Genomic DNA, 20,954 nt, shown 5'->3' with positions numbered 1-20,954 from the left:
CCGGGGCGGGAACACGTAAACACAGTCCGCGCATGCGCCCAGCCCCGCCCGCCGCCTATCGGGGCGTGTAGTTCCGCTCATCCATTGGTCGCGAATTCAGCCCCAGTAAGCTGACTACAATTCCCGTCGGGCGGTGCGCACCAAGCCATTTCCCCCACCCCTCCCACCCCTTCCCTCCCATCGCCATCCCCAGCCCGCCGCAGCCCCAGAGCCAATCGAGCGGGCGGCAAGTGGTCGGCGCTGCTGGTGCTGTGACTGGATTCGCAGCGCCGCCTCCCACTTCCATTTCCGTCAATCAAGAGGAACCTGATTATTCCGTCCTACGCAAACAGCCATTCGTGGAAAGAAAGGGCCAGCCCTGCCTTGTTCTGCCTACATTTTGTACTGGCCTTATTTTTTCCTCCCTTCTTAAGCAATGCAGAATGAGTGGTACGTAGCCCCCCCCCCCCCCCTCTATCCCTCCCTCCTTAAAAAAAAACAAGAGGGAAAAGTCAATTTACCTTGGTGACAAGCTTTCTGCTAATTGATCAGCTTGACAACAACAATCTACAGTAGTGAGTTGACTGAGCCAACCCTCTTTTGGGTGTTACTTTGTATCCACTGGGTCGGGTTTCAAACCACGTTTCTGGTTTTTTCCCCCTCCCCTCCCGGGGAATTAATGAGTGATTGAAGCAACTACGCGAAAGTAGGGTATATCATAAAAAATGAATTATTTTGTTATGATTATTTGTATTTTTTCCGTTCACAGATCAAAAGGAGGAAAGTATGGCCACCCTAACTGAAGGAGGGAAACCTGGTGAATATTTGCAAATCAAAACATCAGGCTCACAGGTACGAAAACAAATTTCTAATCAAGGCTTGAATAATACGTATCTAACAATTTGTATTACGTGTTTAGATGTAAAATAAATATTTCTACTACCAACTGCTAGCTGTTGAACTAATTTTGCTAACCACTTGTCTATGTTGCATTTGTAAGTGAAGCCATTTTCTTGCAGATCTGTGCACCTACTTCCTGATTTAAAAAACTCGAAATTGCACGGTTTCATATTGTGTTTTCTTATTTAAATACTAGTGTTTTAATCGTTAATCGCTCTGTACTTCCTGAGTGAAGCCCCTTTTTGTGTTAATGTAAATTCACACCCACTCTTTCCTCTCTAAACCCGCCCACTGTGTGTCTATGTGGGTAGGACACCCAGCCGTCTCCTCTGGCCCTGCTCGCCGCGACTTGCAGCAAGATCGGTTCCCCAGGCCCTGCTGACGGTGCGACTGCCTCTAACACCCTGCAAAGCGGACAATTACTAATCGACCAGAGCTCTGGAGCGGTGCAGCAGCAGCAACTGGAGATTGTGACGGCCCAGCTTAGTGGAAACGGCTGGCAGATCATCGCCGCCGGCCCCGCAACAACCAAAGAGAGCGTTGCACAACACCAAGGGACGTCTGCCAGCAGTAGCTGCATCAGCACAATTACCACCACCACCAACGGTAATGTTGCAAGTGTGCAAGACGGCACGGGTTTATCAATCAAAGCCAGGCCCATCGTCTCAGCAGCGGGACAGTACAATGTGGTGCCAGTGCAGTCATTACCAAATTCTAGCATGGTGGTCAACGCAGCAGCCACTGCCGGCGGCTCTTCCAACAGCGTCCAGTATCAAATCATACCGCAACTGCAGACTGTGGACGGGCAGCAGATTCAGATTAGCTCGGCCAATCTGCAGCAGGATTTGCACGGGCAGATCCAGATCTTGACCACCGGCCATGGCCAAACGGCTCTCATCAGCCCACTGACCAGGACGACCTCTGCAGGCACAGTCTCGTCCAGCACTGTATTTTCTCAGTCGTCCGCCGGCGTCCCCATCCAGATCCGACCGGGCCTCTCCATTCCGCTGCAGCTGCAAGGAATTAACATTTCCGGGGCGCAGACCCAGATGGTCGCCACTTTGCCAATTAATATTGGAGGCGGTGTGACCCTGGCCGTGCCTATAAACAGTCTGGCGGGTGGAGGAGGAACCATCCAGTTTGTACAGCCTTTAGATGGCGGGGTCTCGAATGGAAATCAAATGGTTTCCACGCCCATTTCCACCGCCTCTTTGAGCAGCATGCCCGAATCTCCTTCGTCGTCTCCTTCTTCCACTTCGACCTGCGTTACCACCGCCTCCCCATCGCTGTCATGTGTGACTTCACTGGCAAATTCTTCCGAGACTGCCCAGGCTATCTTTCGTACCACATCAAGTTCCGAGAACATCGAAGACGACCCATCATCAGCTGTGACTGAAGGCGAAGGTACAATTCTTTCTCAGTCCAATGGGTTGCAAAATTTGCCAGAACATGGTCAGTTTCATCAAGTGCAGTTGGCTATGGGACAGCAGGTGCCAACTCAGCAACAACATTCGTCTCAGATCCATCAACAGATTATTCAGACAATCCCGCAACATGCTCTTCAGGCCATCCAAAGTGCTACTGTTTCAGGACAAAATGTCCAAAATGCTCAGTTATCAACAATGCAGAATCCAACTCAGGTGATCATCAGGGCACCAAGTTTGACACCATCTGGGCAAATAAACTGGCAAACCATTCAACTACAAAACATCCAGAACCTTTCAGGCGTACAGATTCAAAATGCTCAGCAGCTTACTGTAACTCCTGCATCTTCAAGTAATTCTGGCGGAACTTCTATTGCCCAACTTACCCCTGTTACTGTTAATTTAAGTGCTGCCCAGCTTGCATCTGTTCCTAACCTTCACACAGTCAACATTGGGAGTTTGAGTTCAGGTGGAGTCCAGGTGCAAGGCATACCAGTGGCCATCACCAATCTAGCAGGTATGACTATTCTTTGAAATTATTCCTTTATAACGAATTTACTTTCAAAGTAAAATCACAAAATTCACATATTTACATTATGTACCGTTGGAAATTTGCAACAAAAAAAACATGCTCTAGCATTCAGGAGGAATTAATTTTTAAAGTTCTGTTGGGACAGAAAGCAAAAGCACCGTTTTAAAAAAAATGTGAGAATTGTCATTTATTTAGTACTTGTAACATTCTTTAGTGCCAGAATTTTTTCGATATTCTAAAGACTGAAGTACTTTGAGTCAAATCAAGATTGAAATGAACCATGTTTAAATATTCTTGGAGTTTATAGTGGCATAAAAAGATAATTAAATTAATTGTATTACTTTATTTGAAATTAAATGTTTTTTTTGTCTCAGTTTTGAATAGCCAGTCCCTTTATTTTGAAACTGGTTCTTGATATACTAATCATAAGAAATATAAGCAGCCTGATAAAGTTGATGAAGCATTGAAGAATGTTGTGTATTTCAATGAGAATCCTGCATTCTTCTAAACTCAAGAACAGATGCCCACTCTAATTAATCTTTCTTCAGAAGGCAAACCTTCAGAAGACAAACTTGCCTTCCAGAACCTAAACCTAAAACTAAAACAGGGTGTGGTTAATACTCAGCAGATCTGGTAATGCTGAATGAGAGAGAAGTACAGGGTTAATGTGACCTTTCAATAGACTTTAGAAAACTGTTGTGTTTTAAGTTAGTAGAAAAGAGGGTAGGGCGGAGAGAATAAGAGCAAATGGATGACATACAATGGTGCCAGCTGAGAGAGTAGGGTGAAGATTAATAAATGGCAGCTAATCTGCCTGGAAGAGGTGTTGTTAATAAAGGGGGAAATTAAATTGTCAGATATTAAAAAAACGGTTCATAAAAGGATAATCTAAAGAGAATTTTGGGAAACCTCAGCAAGTCAGTTAGCATCTAAGAATGAGACAAACTAATATTACAAGCCGGCATTAGAGTTGGCCAGTTCTTTATAGGACTTTAGTTAGGCGGCATTTGGAGTATTGTGTGCAGTTATGGTCGCCCCAGAAAGAATATGGAGGCTTGGGAAAGGGTGCAGAGGTTTATCAGAATGATGCTTGGATTAGAGGGTATTAGCTACAAGGAGAAGTTAGACAGACCTGGAATGTTTTCTCTGGAATGCTGGATATTGAGGGGAGATCTGACAGTAGAAAATTATGAGAGGCATAGATAAGGTAGACAGGACCGTTTCCCCAGGATTGAAATGTCAAATATTAGAGGGCCTAGCTTTAAGGTTGGGGGGGGGCGGGGGCAACGTTTTTAAAGGAGATGTGTGGGACGTTTTTTTACAGAGGGTGGCGTGTGCCTGGAGAACATTGCCGGGGGGAGGTGGCGAGGCAGATACAATAGTGGCATTTAAGATTCTTTTGGATAGGCAAATGGGTATGCAGGGAATGGAAACTTATGGATTGTGTGCAGGCAGATAAGAATTGGTCTTGGCATCATATATTGTGGGGCAAAGAGCTGTGTTGTACTCTATTTAAAACTACTATGAATCTGATTTCATTTTTTAAAGAAGTAACTAAAAAGAAGTAACTTTGATAATGGCAAAGCTTTAGATGTCTATACAGATTTCAGCAAGGCATTTGATAAGGTTTCGTATGGTAGGCTGTTCTGGAAAGTCAGGTCGCAGGGATCCAGGGAGAGCTAACCAGAGCATTGGCTTTGTGGAAAGAAGCGGAGGATGTTGGTGGAGGGTTGTGTTTTGGACTGGTGGCACTGAGATGAGTGATGAGGTTCCGGGATCGGTGCTGGGCCCATTTGCTGTTTGTAGTTGATATCAACAATTTGGATGAGAATGTATAAGGCATGATTAGTAAGTTTACAGATGACATTAAAGTGGATTGTATAGTAGATAGCAAAGATGGTTATCAAAAATTACAGCAGGATCTTGATCAGCTGGGCAAGTGTGCTGTGGAGCGGTTAATGGAGTTTGATGCTGATAGATGCGATGACTGCCAGAAGAGGAGTTGAGGTGAGTATTGTAACTACATTTAAAAGACATTTGGATAGGTACATGGATAGGAAAGGTTTTGAGAGATATGAGCCAAACAAGGGCAGGTGAGACAAGCATAGATGGGCATCTTGGTCGGCACAGGCTTTTTGTACCAAAGGGCCTGTTTCCAATGATGTATGACTCTATGCCTAAAAGCACAAATATTACGATGTGGTCATGTGGGATCTCTGGAGAACCTTTAAATTGGTAAATGTAACAAGAGAGGGGGTAATCCTCCATTTGTTCTGAAGAAAACATAAAGTATGACAGTATGTGAGCATTTTGGAGGTAGCAAATATAATTAGATGATGTTTAGCATGGTTATGGGAAGGGGAAAAGATAGACCAGGAATAAAAATCTAATGGAGGAGTGACAGTTTAACAAGATTATGATATGATTTTATTAACCAGTTGTCATTTGCATATGTTGATTTAATTGAGTGGAGATGCGAGCATGTATTTAGTGACGATTCTGTTAATGATGGCGAAAACAATGTTGTGTAGCAAGTTAGTAGCCACAGATATGTTCTGACCAATGCAGGGGAAACAACTTGACCAAAACTATGAAGTGGTTTGAGAGAGGTTTGTTTACCCAACCCACCCCCAAGGGGATTGGCACAGGAGGGGGATATGGGTGGAGAACAATACGAGGAAGTGAAGTATTTTATAGATTATTTTACATTGTTTTATTTCTATAACTTTTCTAAGTGTGATCATGAAATATAGCTCTTTTCCTAATGAAATATTTCACAGCACCAAATCCGGAACAGTTTTATTCACAGGACCACATGTAACACTGATCAAGAAAGTAATGCACGCTTCAAGAATTTCTCTTTGCACTTAAATACAGACTGGGGCATTAGTAGTATAGAATTAATAACGACTTGGATTATCACATCATTGGGTTTTTGCGTCTAGTTACAAATTTGCATTTACCAATCGGTGGCTTTTATTTCACATTCAGCAATATAATTCCTCCTAATGTTCCGGATTTGTAAGCAAACAGTGTTAGTAGTTCATTAAGTACATCCTTCTGCTGGTCTAGAATTGCGTCTGGATTAGAACCGCAATTTGGGAAATAGTGATTCATTTCTGATATTGGCAGCAAATGCTTGTTTACAATCCTAAAAGGCACAAAGTGCTCTTGTAATTCAACGGGTCAGGCAGCATCTCTGGAGAACATGGATAGGTGACGTTTTGGGTTGAGGCCCTTCTACAGACTGATTATAGTCGGGAGAGCAAGCTGGAAGAGAGTTGGGAGCGAGACAAAGCCTGGCAAGTGATAGACAATAGGTGCAGGAGGAGGCCATTCGGCCCTTCGAGCCAGCACCGCCATTCAATGTGATCATGGCTGATCATTCTCAATCAGTACCCCGTTCCTGCCTTCTCCCCATACCCCCAGACTCCGTTATCCTTAAGATCTCTATCCAGCTCTCTCTTGAATGCATTCAGAGAATTGGCCCCCACTGCCTTCTGAGGCAGAGAATTCCACAGATTCACAACTCTCTGACTGAAAATGTTTTTCCTCATCTCAGTTCTAAATGGCCTACCCCTTATTCTTAAACTGTGGCCCCTTGTTCTGGACTCCCCCAACATTGGGAACAAGTTTCCTGCCTTTAACGTGTCCAACCCCTTAATAATCTTATACGTTTCGATAAGATCTCCTCACATCCTTCTAAATTCCAGTGTATACAAGCCTAGTCGCTCCAGTCTTTCAACATATGAAAGTCCCGCCATTCCGGGAATTAACCTAGTAAACCTACGCTGCACGCCCTCAATAGCGTGGAGTGGATACAGGTGAGGGTTTCTATTGATTGGCAGATAGTTGGACAATGGGCAGAGATGAAAGGACCAATGATAGTGAGATAAGAATAGAAGAGGCATGAAATGTGTAGCAGTCTTTCGCATCAAAATGTGTAGGAAAGAACTGCAGATGCTGGTTAAAATCGAAGATAGACAAAAAATGCTAGAGTAACTCAGTGGGACAGGCAGCATCTCTAGAGAGAAGGAATAGGTGACGTTTCAGGTTGAGACCCTTCCCGAAACGTCACCCATTCCTTCTCTCCAGAGATGCTGCCTGTCCCGCTGAGTTACTCCAGCATTTTGTGTCTACTTTCGCCGTATAAATGCAGTTACTGGGTATAATGATGGGTTAGGGCTAAATATCTTGGAAACCCCTATATGAAAGCATCTATAGTTTTTTAAGTTTGCTTGACTTCTCCATTGCAGCATCAGCTGAATGTTGATGGCTACAGTGCTTTTGAGTTTAGTTTAGAGATACAGCGTGGAAACAGGGCTTTCGGCCCACCAGGTCCGCGCCGACCAGCAATCCCCGCATATGAACTCTTCCTACACACACCAGGGACAATTTTTACATTTACCAAACCAATTAACCTACATACCTGTATATCTTTGGAGTGTGAGAGGAAACCGAAGATCTCAGAGAAAACCCACGCAGGTCATGGGGAGAACGTACAAATTCTGTACAGACAGCAACCATAGTTGGGATCGAACCCGGGTCTCCGGTGCTGCATTAGCTGTAAGGCAGCACATCTACCGCTGTGCCACCGTGCCGCCCTGGGATGGGATGTGTAGAACGTCTAATCACATGGGCTCTGCCTTTTTTTAATTACATTTTTGTTTTTTATGATCTGGGTGTTAATGTCAAGGTCAGGATTTCTTGCTCATCCCAATTTGCCTTCAAGAAGGTGGTGGTAAGCTGCTGCCTTGAACCCCTTCAGTGCTTCTGGTGAAGGTATTTCCACAGTCTGATGGGTAGTGAGTTTCAGGGATCTAGAACCAGTGGAAATTGAAAACATGTGTTTCTGTAGAGATGCTGTGCAAGTTGGGAAAAGATCCTGTGGATGATTTGTGTTCCCATGTATCTGAAGACCTTATCCTCGGTGGTAGAGGTCACGGGTTTGGTAGTTGCCATTGGAGTGGCTGGAAGAGCACTGAGTCATCAGCTGGGGGAAGATGATGGGTAGCCTATGAATATTTAGTGATGGATAGTAACCCAAATAAATGGGGGGGTTTTTCCGATAGTATTGAGATTGATTGTTTTGCTAAGCCTTGACTGATCTCAGCAAATGGACAGTACTCCACTGCTGTTTTGTCACTTATACATAATAGAGGACGTTTGGGGTATCACTCACCACTGGATCCTCAGCCTCTGACATGCTGTTGTTACAATATTATTTGTGTTCAGTTGAGTTTCTGGCCAATGATCAGTGCCAGGATTTTAACTTTGTGATGTTAATGCTGTTGGATATCTTTGTTTGTGAATAAAGTTACTCTTGGGTGCATCATCTCCTGCCATTAGCTGTTTAATTGTGCACCACCGTTAATGAGTAGATGTGAAAGGATTGCAGATCTATTGGTTGTGGGATTACAAGCTATTTCTTGGGCTTCGCATACATGAACTTCTGTGTTGTAGATTGATGCCTTATTTTTGGATCGATTGGAGCTGCTCCTGGCATGTTCTTCTGATGGCATCCAAATAAGTTGTGGCCCTCTTTTGAGCTGCCAAATCTGTTCCAAGCCTACTCCGTTTAGCATTTTAATGCTAATAATTCAGTGGAAGATGGAACTTTGTCTGTGTGGTGGTTCCTTATACCAACGCAGTCGTGGAAAGAAGCATTTCCCACAGGGAGATTGGAAAGGATGAGATCAAGTGAGTTAATATTTTATTCGTTTCAAGGTCAGTTTGTTGTCACATGTACCAATTAAGGTACAGTGAAACTCGATTACCATACAGCCATACTAAAAAAGCAACAAGACACACAACAACATAAATGTTAACATAAACATCCACCACAGCGGATTCCCCACATTCCTCACTGTGATGGAAGGCAATAAAGTCTTATCTTCTTACCTCGTTATTGTCCTGTGGTCGGGGGAGTCGAACCTACCGCAGTCGGGGCGGTCGAAGCTCCTACGTCGGGGCAGTTGAAGCTTCTGCGGCTTGGAGCTCCCAAAGTCAGTCCCTCGCCATGGACCGCGAGCTCCCAAGGTTGGAGCTCCAAAGTCGACCCCCGACAGGGATCACAAGCTCCACTATGTTAAGTTTGCAGGCTCCCGCGGTTTGAGCTACCGAAGTCGCTCTCCAGCAGAGGCCACCAGCTCCTCGATATTAGGCCGCAGTGCGGATGGAGATACGATACGGGAAAAAAATTGCATCTCCGTCGAGGTAAGAGATTAAAAATAGTTTCCACCAACCCCCTCCCACCCCAACATAAAATAAGCTAAAGAACACTAAAACATACATTTAACACGTACCATAAAACAACAAAAAATGATGGGACGAGACAGACTGTTGGCGAGGCGGTCATTGCGGGCGCCACCCAGTAGTGAATTAGTTGATTCATTATCTGCTGTAAATGCAATCAGACATCTATGTTCTGGTCTTGTACCACTCTTGTTGAAGGACATTGAAGTCCCCCATCCAGAGTACATCCTGTGCTCTTCCTCTCAAATGGGGAACAAAGAAATGGCAGACGAGTTAAACCGTTACTTTGGATCTGTCTTCACTGAGGAAGATACGCACAATCTCCCAAATGTTCTAGGGGCCGGAGAACCTAGGGTGATGGAGGAACTGAAGGAAATCCACATTAGGCAGGAAATGGTTTTGGGTAGACTGATGGGACTGAAGGCTGATAAATCCCCAGGGCCTGATGGTCTGCATCCCAGGGTACTTAAGGAGGTGGCTCTAGAAATAGTGGAAGCATTGGAGATCATTTTTCAATGTTCTATAGATTCAGGATCAGTTCCTGTGGATTGGAGGATAGCAAATGTTATCCCACTTTTTAAGAAAGGAGGGAGAGAGAAAACGAGTAATTATAGACCAGTTAGTCTGACATCAGTGGTGAGGAAGATGCTGGAGTCAATTATAAAAGACGAAATTGCTGAGCATTTGGATAGCAGTAACAGGATCATTCCGAGTCAGCATGGATTTACGAAGGGGAAATCATGCTTGACAAATCTACTGGAATTTTTTGAGGATGTAACTAGGAAAATTGACAGGAGAGAGTCAGTGGATGTGGTGTACCTCGACTTTCAGAAAGCCTTCGACAAGGTCCCACATAGGAGATTAGTGGGCAAAATTAGAGCACATGGTATTGGGGGTAGGGTACTGACATGGATAGAAAATTGGTTGACAGACAGAAAGCAAAGAGTGGGGATAAATGGGTCCCTTTCGGAATGGGAGGCAGTGACCAGTGGGGTACCGCAAGGTTCGGTGCTGGGACCCCAGCTATTTACGATATACATTAATGACTTAGACGAAGGGATTAAAAGTACCATTAGCAAATTTGCAGATGATACTAAGCAGGGGGGTAGTGTGAATTGTGAGGAAGATGCCATAAGGCTGCAGGGTGACTTGGACAGGTTGTGTGAGTGGGCGGATACATGGCAGATGCAGTTTAATGTAGATAAGTGTGAGGTTATTCACTTTGGAAGTAAGAATAGAAAGGCAGATTATTATCTGAATGGTGTCAAGTTAGGAGGAGGGGGAGTTCAACGAGATCTGGGTGTCCTAGTGCATCAGTCAATGAAACATAGAAACATAGAAAATAGGTGCAGGAGTAGGCCATTCGGCCCTTCGAGCCTGCACCGCCATTCAATATGATCATGGCTGATCATTCAGCTCAGTAGCCTGTACCTGCCTTCTCTCCATACCCCCTGATCCCTTTAGCAAAAAGGGCCACATCTAACTCCCTCTTAAATATAGCCAATGAACTGGCTTCAACTACCTTCTGTGGCAGAGAATTCCACAGACTCACCACTCTGTGTGAAGAAATGTTTTCTCATCTCGGTCCTAAAAGACTTCCCCCTTATCATTAAGCTGTGACCCCTGGTTCTGGACTCCCCCAACAAAGGAAGCATGCAGGTACAGCAGGCAGTGAAGAAAGCCAATGGAATGTTGGCCTTCGTAACAAGAGGAGTTGAGTATAGGAGCAAAGAGGTCCTTCTACAGTTGTACTGGGCCCTGGTGAGACTGCACCTGGAGTACTGTGTGCAGTTTTGGTCTCCAAATTTGAGGAAGGATATTCTTGCTATGGAGGGCGTGCAGCGTAGGTTCACTAGGTTAATTCCCGGAATGGCGGGACTGTCGTATGTTGAAAGGCTGGAGCGATTGGGCTTGTATACACTGGAATTTAGAAGGATGAGGGGGGATCTTATTGAAACATATAATATAATTAGGGGATTGGACACATTAGAGGCAGGAAACATGTTCCCAATGTTGGGGGAGTCCAGAACAAGGGGCCACAGTTTAAGAATAAGGGGTAGGCCATTTAGAACGGAGATGAGGAATAACTTTTTCAGTCAGAGAGTGGTGAAGGTGTGGAATTCTCTGCCTCAGAAGGCAGTGGAGGCCAGTTCGTTGGATGCTTTCAAGAGAGAGCTGGATAGAGCTCTTAAGGATAGCGGAGTGAGGGGGTATGGGGAGAAGGCAGGAACGGGGTACTGTTTGAGAGTGATCAGCCATGATCGCATTGAATGGCAGTGCTGGCTCGAAGGGCTGAATGGCCTACTCCTGCATCTATTGTCTCAACACTGCTTCCAATTTTTGCTCAACATGAAAGACCACTGAGCCAGCTGCTGAGCAAAAATGCTAGGTAGTAATTCCCTATTCTTCTAGTGGGCTGTCGTCACTGCACCCACCAAATCAGCTAAGAACCCCTGGATGACATACAGTGATTCAGGAAACAGCTGCTTAGCGGACTGATAAGAATGGCACAACCACCAAAACCAATGCATGGTAGAAGCAGCCTGCTGGAAGGAGCTGCAGTGAAACACCAATACATTGCTCGCCATATTCTTTTTTTTAAATTGCAGACTTGCTTATTCCAAGGAGAAAAACAAAGTCAATCAAGTATTTTCAGCCATAAATCAGAATGCTTCTTAAGATCAATGAGTATTTCTCTGCAGAGGTGTAGGATCCCAAACAATAAGATCAGATTAAGTCCAACAATAAATGTCACAGAAGTAGAATGTTTCAAAAAGCTTTTGTGAATGCAAAGAGAATAAAGGAATTTGACAGTAGAGAAATTGAGCACCGTGTTAATGTGTAATATCTGATCACATGTGCTGCAGATGTGGATAATGCACTAGCCAACTGCTGCTGACTTGTGATTGAAATTGAGGTGTGAAAGACTTTGGGAGGACATTCCAACATCTACCGGGTGATGCCAGCAATCGCTGCCTCGCCAACAGTCTGTCCCTTCCTTCATTCCTTCATTGTTGTTTTGATAGTATGTGTTAAATATGTTTATAGTGTACTTTAGCTTGTTTTATGGGGGGGTTGGGGGGAAACCTTTTTAAAATCTCTTACCTCGACGGAGATGCGTTTTTTTCCCCGTATCGTATCTCTGTCCGCACTGCGGCCTAACATCGAGGAGATGGTGGCCTTTGCTGGAGATCGATTTGGGAGCTCCAACTTGGCCCATGGATTTACCATCGTGAAACTCGCGATCCCTTTGCCAGGGATCGACCTCTGAGCTCCAACCGCGGGAGCCTGCGGACTTTAACATCATGGATCTCGCGGTCACTGGTTAGAGACCGACCGGGAGCTCCAAGCCACAGGAGCTGTGATCACCCCGATTGCGGGGTCTTCGATTGCCCCGACCGCGGGAGAATAAAGAGGAAGAAGATTGGACTTTATTGCCATCCGTCACAGTGAGGAATGTGGGGAATCCGCTGAGGTGGATGTTTATGTTGACTTTTATGTAGTTGTGTGCCTTGTTTTTTGTTTAGTATGGCTGTATGGTGGTTCGCGTATCTTAATTGGTACACGTGACAATAAAAGACCTTAGAAACCCTTTGAAATCAACTGCAAGTCTTGTTGAGCACCCAAATCATGGCCTAATGGACAGATGCATGTTAATGTGAATTTAAAACACAAGGTCCTACATTTGTTTTATTCTCCCTATTTTTAACAAAGTAAACTTCTCTCTTTTCTGTACATTACACAATTTAACCCACTAGAACAGAAACCTACTGGGGTTGAAATTGAAATACATACCAGTTATGATCCATCTTTCCTGATTCATTCTCAAGGAGATGGGAGCAAAAAAGTTCAATGGCACTTTTAATATCAAGTGTACCTATGTACAGTCAAATTCTTTTTTTGCATATAATTAAGTGATAATCTGAGCGAATTCCGTTGATGTGGAGTTGTGTGGACAAGGAGAGTTAGCTTATGTGTGACGCCTGAGGCTCCACCTCCAGAATGCCCTAGAGGCCTTTAATGGTTTGCTGTTGGAAAGACAGGATTTAAAAAAAAATGTCCTTGATAATCAGAAATACACAAATTATTCAGTGGGCTTAAGTATTTTTAAATGGCACAATCTATAAACACCTTAAAACAAAGTGAACCACTTCCTTCCATTTACATTTTCTTTCCAGCGTTGGCAAACCATTCACATGAATGGAGTTGCAGTGCTTGTGCTAGCCAATCCCGCAGAAGAGTGAAAGGACAGATGCACCAGTAATTGAGCTCCAACTTGCCTCTAAGGTGATTCACCATGCATGTGTGGAAATCCAAGGCAACATAAACCATTGACTACAAAAGCTGAAGGTTCGCTGTGTAACTGCTGGTTAAAGATATATTCAATCCTGACCATAATCAATTCTAGACTCCATTGTTCCATTGTAATTATTCTGGACAAAAGGACATCAGTTGATTGTACCATTTTCATATATCTTGCTATAACTTCTAAAAATATTTATAAATCACATTTGTCTTTTATACAAAGCACTGGATGTAATATTGATATTGTACTTGCATTGAACTTGATCCAAGAAGTTGGATGGAGGGGTGTTGTTGTGTCATCTGCCCTTATACATTTATTGTCAGCATTGCTTGTATTTAAGAAGTTATTATTATCCCCATGGAAGGTTGGAATCCTGTCTTTCCCTCTGGAATTGTCAGGACATCTGGGGTCATCTCATGAAATATTAAACGTCAAGTACGGATCACTCTGACTCTGCTGCAGCATTGCACTTGTCATGGTGTGTGCTGCAGTGCTGACTCCGTTATCTCTCAGCTTGCAGGTCTAGGTCTGCCTGTTCAACCTTCATTTCAATGGGCAAGAACTGTTGCAAATAATAGAGGTAGCTTTCAGATAGAATGCATTTTCTAAAATTGACATAAATTAAATCCATTTGATTGTCTTCAAATTATTTTAATATCATGGTTAATTTTATTTATGAATATTCATGTATCAGGGACATTTTGTAAATTTTCAAATTGTGATTTTTTTTTTTTGACAGTAGCTTAAGCTTGGCAACATAGTGTAATAAGATGAGGTAAAGTTTCCCACCTATCACCAGCATACAGGACCTCATCAAAAGGATCAGCATCAGTTTTGTTGAGAAAGTTGCTGCCTAGCATACTCTCTATCAACATGCACACTCTGAGAGTAGGGGAGCAATCATCAAAGGGGATCCATGTAAAACCGTGCCTTTTCTTTGGTCGTGGGGTGATTGGCTGGGCGGTGTGGGGGATGGAATGTTCTCAATGTAAAAATAGTAGTCAGATGGTTAAGGAGGTTCTGTGGATGTTATTACATCACCGCAAGTTGAAATTAAGAACTGAGTACATTTAACTCATTACCAGTAGTTTCCCTAGTACTTCCAGTTGTTCCTGCTAAGTCTATATCTCTCAAATTAATTGTAGATTAATTAAAGTCAGGGTTCGCTTTCTGGAGATTTTTTTTCTCTTATTCATGAAATATAGACATTGTTAAAGCAGGCATTTATTATTCATCCCTGATTGCACCTGAACTGAGGAAGCATATAAAAGTCGTGTAGATAAATAACTGCAGATGCTGGTACAAATCGAAGGTATCACAAAATGCTGGAGTAACTCATCAGGTCAGGCAGCATCTTGGAGAGAAGGAATGGGTGACGACACCCATTCCCTCTCTCCTAGATGCTGCCTGACCTGCTGAGTTACTCCAGCATTTTGTGATACTTTCGAAGCATATAAACGTCAATCACTTTGGTGGGTCTGCAGTCATATAAGTGTGGCAAATTTGGCACTTTTTAAGACCCTTGTCCACCTTAGATGGATATAACTGATCCTGTAGCAACACTTGAAGAGAAAAAGAAACCCAGCCAATATTCATCCCTCAACCCATGCCACCAAAGGAATGCTCAACATTTATCTTTTGTATGAACTTACTTTGCAACAACTGGCTGCCATCTTTGTCACATTGTGACAAATTTCAAGATGTTATTTCTCAGTATAGTATGTTGGCATATTGAGGATCTGAAAGGGGACACGTAAATATTTTTTTTAACCTGGCAAATTGAGATTTCCATGTAGAAACTAAAGATGCTGGTTTACAAAAGAAAATACATGGTGCTGGGGTCACTCTGCGGTTTGGGCAGCATCTCTGGAGAACATAAATAGGTGATGTTTTGGGTCAGGACCCTTTTATAATTTTGTTTACTTGTCATGTGGACCAAGGTAAAGTGAAAAACCTTTGCATGCTGTCCAGTCAAAGAAAAGTCTATACATCCTCGCTCAGACTGATTGTTGATACGGGCGGTGGGGGCTGGGGGCGGGTGGGAGATTTAATAGGAGAGAAAGGTAGACGAGATGAGGGATGGGAATAGGCGTGGCAGGTCATAGAACACAGTCTCGAGACATCACATATCCTTCTCCGGAGATGCTGTCTGACCCACTGAGATATTCCAGCACTTTGAGTCTCTTACTGATATTTTTATGATTTATATGGACTTGGAGCAAGAGTCACCGTGCAGTATTTTGCTTGCTCAGGCATTCTAAGATTACAGCTAATCTTCTATCCTCGCATTCCAAATTCTCTTTTCCGAAAAATTATCAATCTGTGTTTTAAGTGAGCATAATGACTGGAATTCTTTACCTCAGACTGCTGAGGAAGTTTGAATGTTCTCCACCCTCTTGGTGAAGAAATTTCACTGTAACAAGTGGCTGATTTTTATTCTGAAAATGTCTCCAGTTAGCAATACTTCCAACATCTAGCTTGTCAAGGGCTTTAAATTTTTTTGTTTCAATGAGACCTAAACAAAATCTTTCTGGAAATCCAAAAACACAAATTCATTAGTTCCTCCTTATCGATTCAACAAGTCACCCTAAAAGAATTCCAACGTTAGTTGAAGTTTGCTTATTCCTATTCTGTCAGCGTTCTGTTATTACATCCTTCAATGTAGATTCCAGCATTTCCCAACCTCTGGTTGAAGGTTAAACGGTTAGTAGTTCCCTCTGTAATGAATATTGTGGCCTCGTTTGCAACCCTTCATCTACAGGATCACTTCTAAAAGCTATAGAACCCCAGGTCATTGGGATTTATCAGCCTTCAAATTTCCAAAGTACTTTGTTTTTGACAAATGCATAGTTCCTTAATTTCCTCATTCTTGTTCAACCAATTTTCTCATCCATCTGGAAGATTTTGTGTGTCTCCACTGAGGATGATGTAAAAGTAAATGTTTAATTCTCCTTCTCTTGTTATTCTCCATTACAAATTCCCCTGCTTCTGCAAGATACTCGCATTATCCAAGCTAATCTTTTTCATTTTGAACTTTCCCATAATACCTTTTGATCTGTTTTTGTGTTTCTCACCAGTGTGTACTAGTTTTCTATTTTGTCTCTAATTGGTCCTCTTTTGCTGAGTTCTGAAATACATTCTCAGGCTGACTGCCATATTGGCAACTTTGTAAGCCTCTTCCTTTGATTTAATATAATCTCTAGCTTTTCAGGTCAGCTGAGGTTGAATTATCACTTTTCCTTATCTCTTTAGAATTACTATCATTTCCTATCTAAATTTATAGCTTTGATTAAGAAACTTGACCCAAGGAGAGAAGTTTATAATGTTGCTGGGTCAGCAGTCATTATACAGATGAGGTGGAAAAGAAATTGTCTGACAGCACTGCAGAGCATGAAACAGATTAATGGAATATTTTGCATGTTTTATAACCTGCTTATTGCTCTACAGGGACATTAGTGCTGTGATGATTTGGAACTGTCCAAGCCATTGGTCTTGTTTAAGTCATGGAGACATTGAACTGTCCAGCTAGAATAGGAACAGGCCCACTTTGACCATGCCGACCAAGGTGGTGTATTGGGCTCGGCTCATTTGCCTGTTTTGGGCCCATAGCCCTCCAAACCCTTCCTATTCGTATATCTGTCCTAATGCCTTTTAAAATTTGTATAACAACTTCTGAATCTTCCTCTGGCAGGTCATTCTGAATACAGACAGCCCTCTGGAACATAGATCAGGATAACACAGGAACAGGCCTTTTGTCCTATAATGTCTGTGCCAAACAGGATGCCAAGTTAAACTGAAGAAAGACAAAAAATCAGCGGGACAGGCAGCATTGCTGCAGAGAAGGAATGGGTGACGTTTTGGGTCGAGACCCCTCTTCAGATTGAGAGTCAGGGAAGAGGGAAACGAGATGTGGAAGGGTACAAAGAACATGAGGTGTGAAAAAAAGACGTATCAAAGCAGGTGATGATCAAAGAAATGTGCAATGGTTCATCGTTGGATGAGGGGAAGGTGACAATGAGGCATGAAACAGTAAAATTAATTGGGAGGACAGTGAAACTAGTAGGAGAATTAGGGTGATGGGGAGAGAGAAGGGAGCATGGGTTACGAGAAGTTAGATAAACCAATATTCATACCACTGGGTTATCTGCAGCTTAAGTGAAATACAAGGTGCTTTTCCTCCAATTTGCATTTGGCCTCACTCTGATAGTGGAGGAGGCCCAGGACAGAAAGGTCAGTACAGGAATGAGAGGGAGAGTTGGTGTTTAGCAACTGGAAGATTACGTAGGCCCAGGCGGAATGAGCGAAACTATCTTATGATTCATCAAAGGTCATTGAGACACAATTAATGTTGAAAGTAAACTGTGCGGCTCAGAGGCTGTGGAAAATGTCTGTCTCTTTTAATTATGGATTTTTATTTTCTAAGCTACCCGGATAGAAAATAGATGCAGGAGTAGGCCATTCGGCCCTTCGAGACAGTACTGCCATTCAATATGATCATGGCTGATCATCCAAAACCAGTACCCCATTCCTGCTTTTTGCCCATATCCCTTTATTCCATCAGCCCTAAGAGCTATATCTAACTCTCGAAAACATCCAGTGAATTGGCCGCCACTACCTTATGTGGCAGAGAATTCCACAGATTCACAACTCTCTGGGTGAAAAAGTTTTTCCTCATCTCAGTCTAACCCTGATTCTTAAACTGTGACCCCTGGTTCTGGACTCCCCTAACATCGGGAACATTTTTCCTGCATCTAGCTGTCCATACCCTTAATAATTTTATGTTTCTATAAGATCCCCTCTCATCCTAAATTCCAATGAATATAAGCCTAGTCGACCCATTCTTTAAACATATGTCAGTCCCGCCATCCTGGGAAATTCCTCGAATGTTGCATATTTGGCTAATAAAGTATGATTATGATTAACCTGGTGAACCTACGCTGCACTCCCTCAGTAGCCAAAATGTCCTTCCTCAAAATTAGGAGACCAAGAACTGCACGCAATACTCCAGGTGTGGTCTCGCCAGGCCCCTCTTCAACTGCAGTAGGTCCTAGCTCCTATACTCAAACCCTCTCGCTCTGAAGGCCAACATGCCATTTGCTTTCTTCGCTGCCTGCTGTACCTGCATGCTTACTTTCAGCGACTGATGTACAAGGACACCCAGGTGTTGTTGAACCTCCCCTTTTCCTAATCTGGCACTATTCAGATAATAATCTGCTGCCAAAGTGGATGACTCGCATTTATCCACATTATACTGCATCTGCCCACTCACCCAAACTATCCAAGTCACCCTGCAACTTCAGCATCCTCATTGCGACTCACACTGCCACCCAACTTTGTGTCATCCGCAAACTTGGAGATGTTACATTTAATCCCTTTGTCTAAATCACTAATCAATATACTGTAAATAACTGGAGTCCCAGCACCGAGCCTTGCTGCACTCCACTAATCACTGCCTGCCATTCTGAAAAGGACCCGTTAAATCCTACTCTTTGCTTCCTGTCTGCCAACCAGTTCTCTATCCATGTCAATATCCTACTCCCAATACCATGTGCTCTAATTTTGCACACTAATCTCTTGTGTGGAACCTTGTCAAAAGCTTTATGAAAGTCCAGATTCACCACATCCACTGGCTCTCCCTCATCCATTCTACTTGTTACATCCTCAAAAAATTCCAGAAGATTAGTCAAGCATGATTTCTGCTTCATAAATCCATGCTGACTTTGACTGATCCTGTCACTACTTTCCAAATGCTCTGCTATTACATCTTTAATAATCGACATAAGCATCTTCCCCACGACTGATATAAGCCAAACTGGTCTATAATTCCCTGTTTTCGCTCTCCTCCTTTCTTTAAAAATGGGGTTACATTGGCTACCCCCAGTCCACAGGAACTGATCCAGAGTCTATAGAACATTGAAAAATGATCATCAATGCATCCACGATTCCTAGGGCCACCTCCTTGAGTACTCTGGCATGCAGTCCATTAGCCCTGCGGATCTTATCTGCCTTCAGTCCCAGCAGTTTACCTGATACCATTTCCTGACTAATGTGATTTCCATTCAGTTCCTCCCTCCCATTATTAGATCCTCGGTCCCCTAGTAGTTCTGGGAGTTTGTTTGTGTCTTCCTTAGTGAAGACAAAACCAAAGTAACTGGTCTGCCATTTCCTTGTTTCCCCATTATAAATTTGCCCTTTTCTGACTAAGGGACCTACATTTGTCTTCGCTAATCATTTCCTCTTCACATATCTAAAGAAACGTTTACAGTCAGTTTTTAAATTCCCTGCAAGCTTTCATTCATGCTCTATTTTCCCCCTCTTAATTAAACCCATTGTCCTCCTCTGTTGAATTCTAAATTTCTCCCAGTCCTACGGTTTGCTTCTTCCCCTGGCCAATTTATATGCTTCTTCCTTGGATTTAACACTATCCCTAATTTCCCTCGTTAACCACAGCTGCTTCCCTGTTTTATTTTTACGCCAGACAGGGATGAACAATTGTTGCCTTCTTCCTTGCAAACTTTAAATCTTTGCCATTGCTTATCCACCGTCAACCCTTTAAGTGTCATTTGCCAGTCTATCTTAGCCAATTCCCGTCTCATACCATCAAAGTCACCTTTCTTTAAGTTCAGGACCCTTGTCTCTGAATTAAACGTGTCACTCTCCATCTTAATGCAGAATTCTACCATATTATGGTCAATGTTGCGCAAAAGGCTTTGCACAACAAGATTGCTAACTAATCCTTCATTACACAGTCTAGGATGGCCTGTCCTCTAGTTGGTTCTTCTACATATTGGCTTAGAAAACCATCCCTTATACACTCCAGGAAATTCTCCTCAGCATTGTTACCAATTTGATTAGCCCAATCTAAATGTAGATTAAAGTCACCCATGATAACTGCTGTACCGTTGCTACACGCATTCCTAATTGATGCTATCCCCAACCTCACTACTGCTGTTTGGTAGTCTACACAACTCCAACAAGCGATTTTCTGTCCTTGGCTATTTCGCAGTTCTACCCATACAGATTCTACAGCATCCAAGCTAATGTCTCTCCTTACAATTGCATTCATCTCCTCTTTTAGCAGCAATGCCACCCCACCTCTTCATTTCTGTCTATCCTTCCTGAATATTGAATGCCCCTGCATATTGAGCTCCTAACCTTGGTCACCCTGGAGCCATGTCTCCGTAATCCCAACTATATCATATTCATTAACAACTAACTGCGCATTCAATTCATCCACCTTATTACGAATGCTCCTCGCATTAAGGCACAAAGCTTTCAGGTTTGTTTTTCTTTTCTCCCTTCTACCTTTTGCTTCTGTCCTCATTCTACGGCCCTCTGTCTCCCTGCATTGGTTCCCATCCCCCTGCCCTATTAGTTTAAACGTGACCTTTCTTACACTCTCTTTCCCGTTAACTGCACGCATACGCTTCCTCGTTGTTGACCACACCCCCTCCACTATTTACTTTAAACCCACCCATGTAGCACTAGCAAACCTGCCTGTCAGAATGTTCTTCCCCCTCCAGTTATGGTGCAACCCATCCCTTTTGTACAGGTCACC

General features: G+C 43.2%; 1 protein-coding gene across 2 annotated transcripts in view; it reads left to right on the top strand.

Moving 5' to 3' along the window:
- The first annotated feature begins 311 nt into the window (after positions 1-311).
- The window catches only part of sp4 (sp4 transcription factor), a 55,777-nt gene continuing 35,134 nt past the window's right edge, over positions 312-20,954 (top strand). Inside the window, exons 1-3 of one of the 2 annotated variants that reach the window (XM_078421679.1) lie at positions 312-429; positions 749-831; positions 1,191-2,820. In XM_078421679.1, the coding sequence (XP_078277805.1) occupies positions 423-429; positions 749-831; positions 1,191-2,820 (1,720 nt within the window). In that variant the 5' untranslated portion in view covers positions 312-422. Of the gene's footprint in view, positions 430-484; positions 555-748; positions 832-1,190; positions 2,821-20,954 lie in introns of those variants that run through there. The other variant, XM_078421689.1, reaches the window with a different exon arrangement.

The sequence above is a fragment of the Rhinoraja longicauda genome, chromosome 2, assembly GCF_053455715.1.
Source record: "Rhinoraja longicauda isolate Sanriku21f chromosome 2, sRhiLon1.1, whole genome shotgun sequence".
NCBI lineage: Eukaryota > Metazoa > Chordata > Chondrichthyes > Rajiformes > Arhynchobatidae > Rhinoraja > Rhinoraja longicauda.
This window is presented reverse-complemented; position numbering and strand designations above follow the sequence as displayed.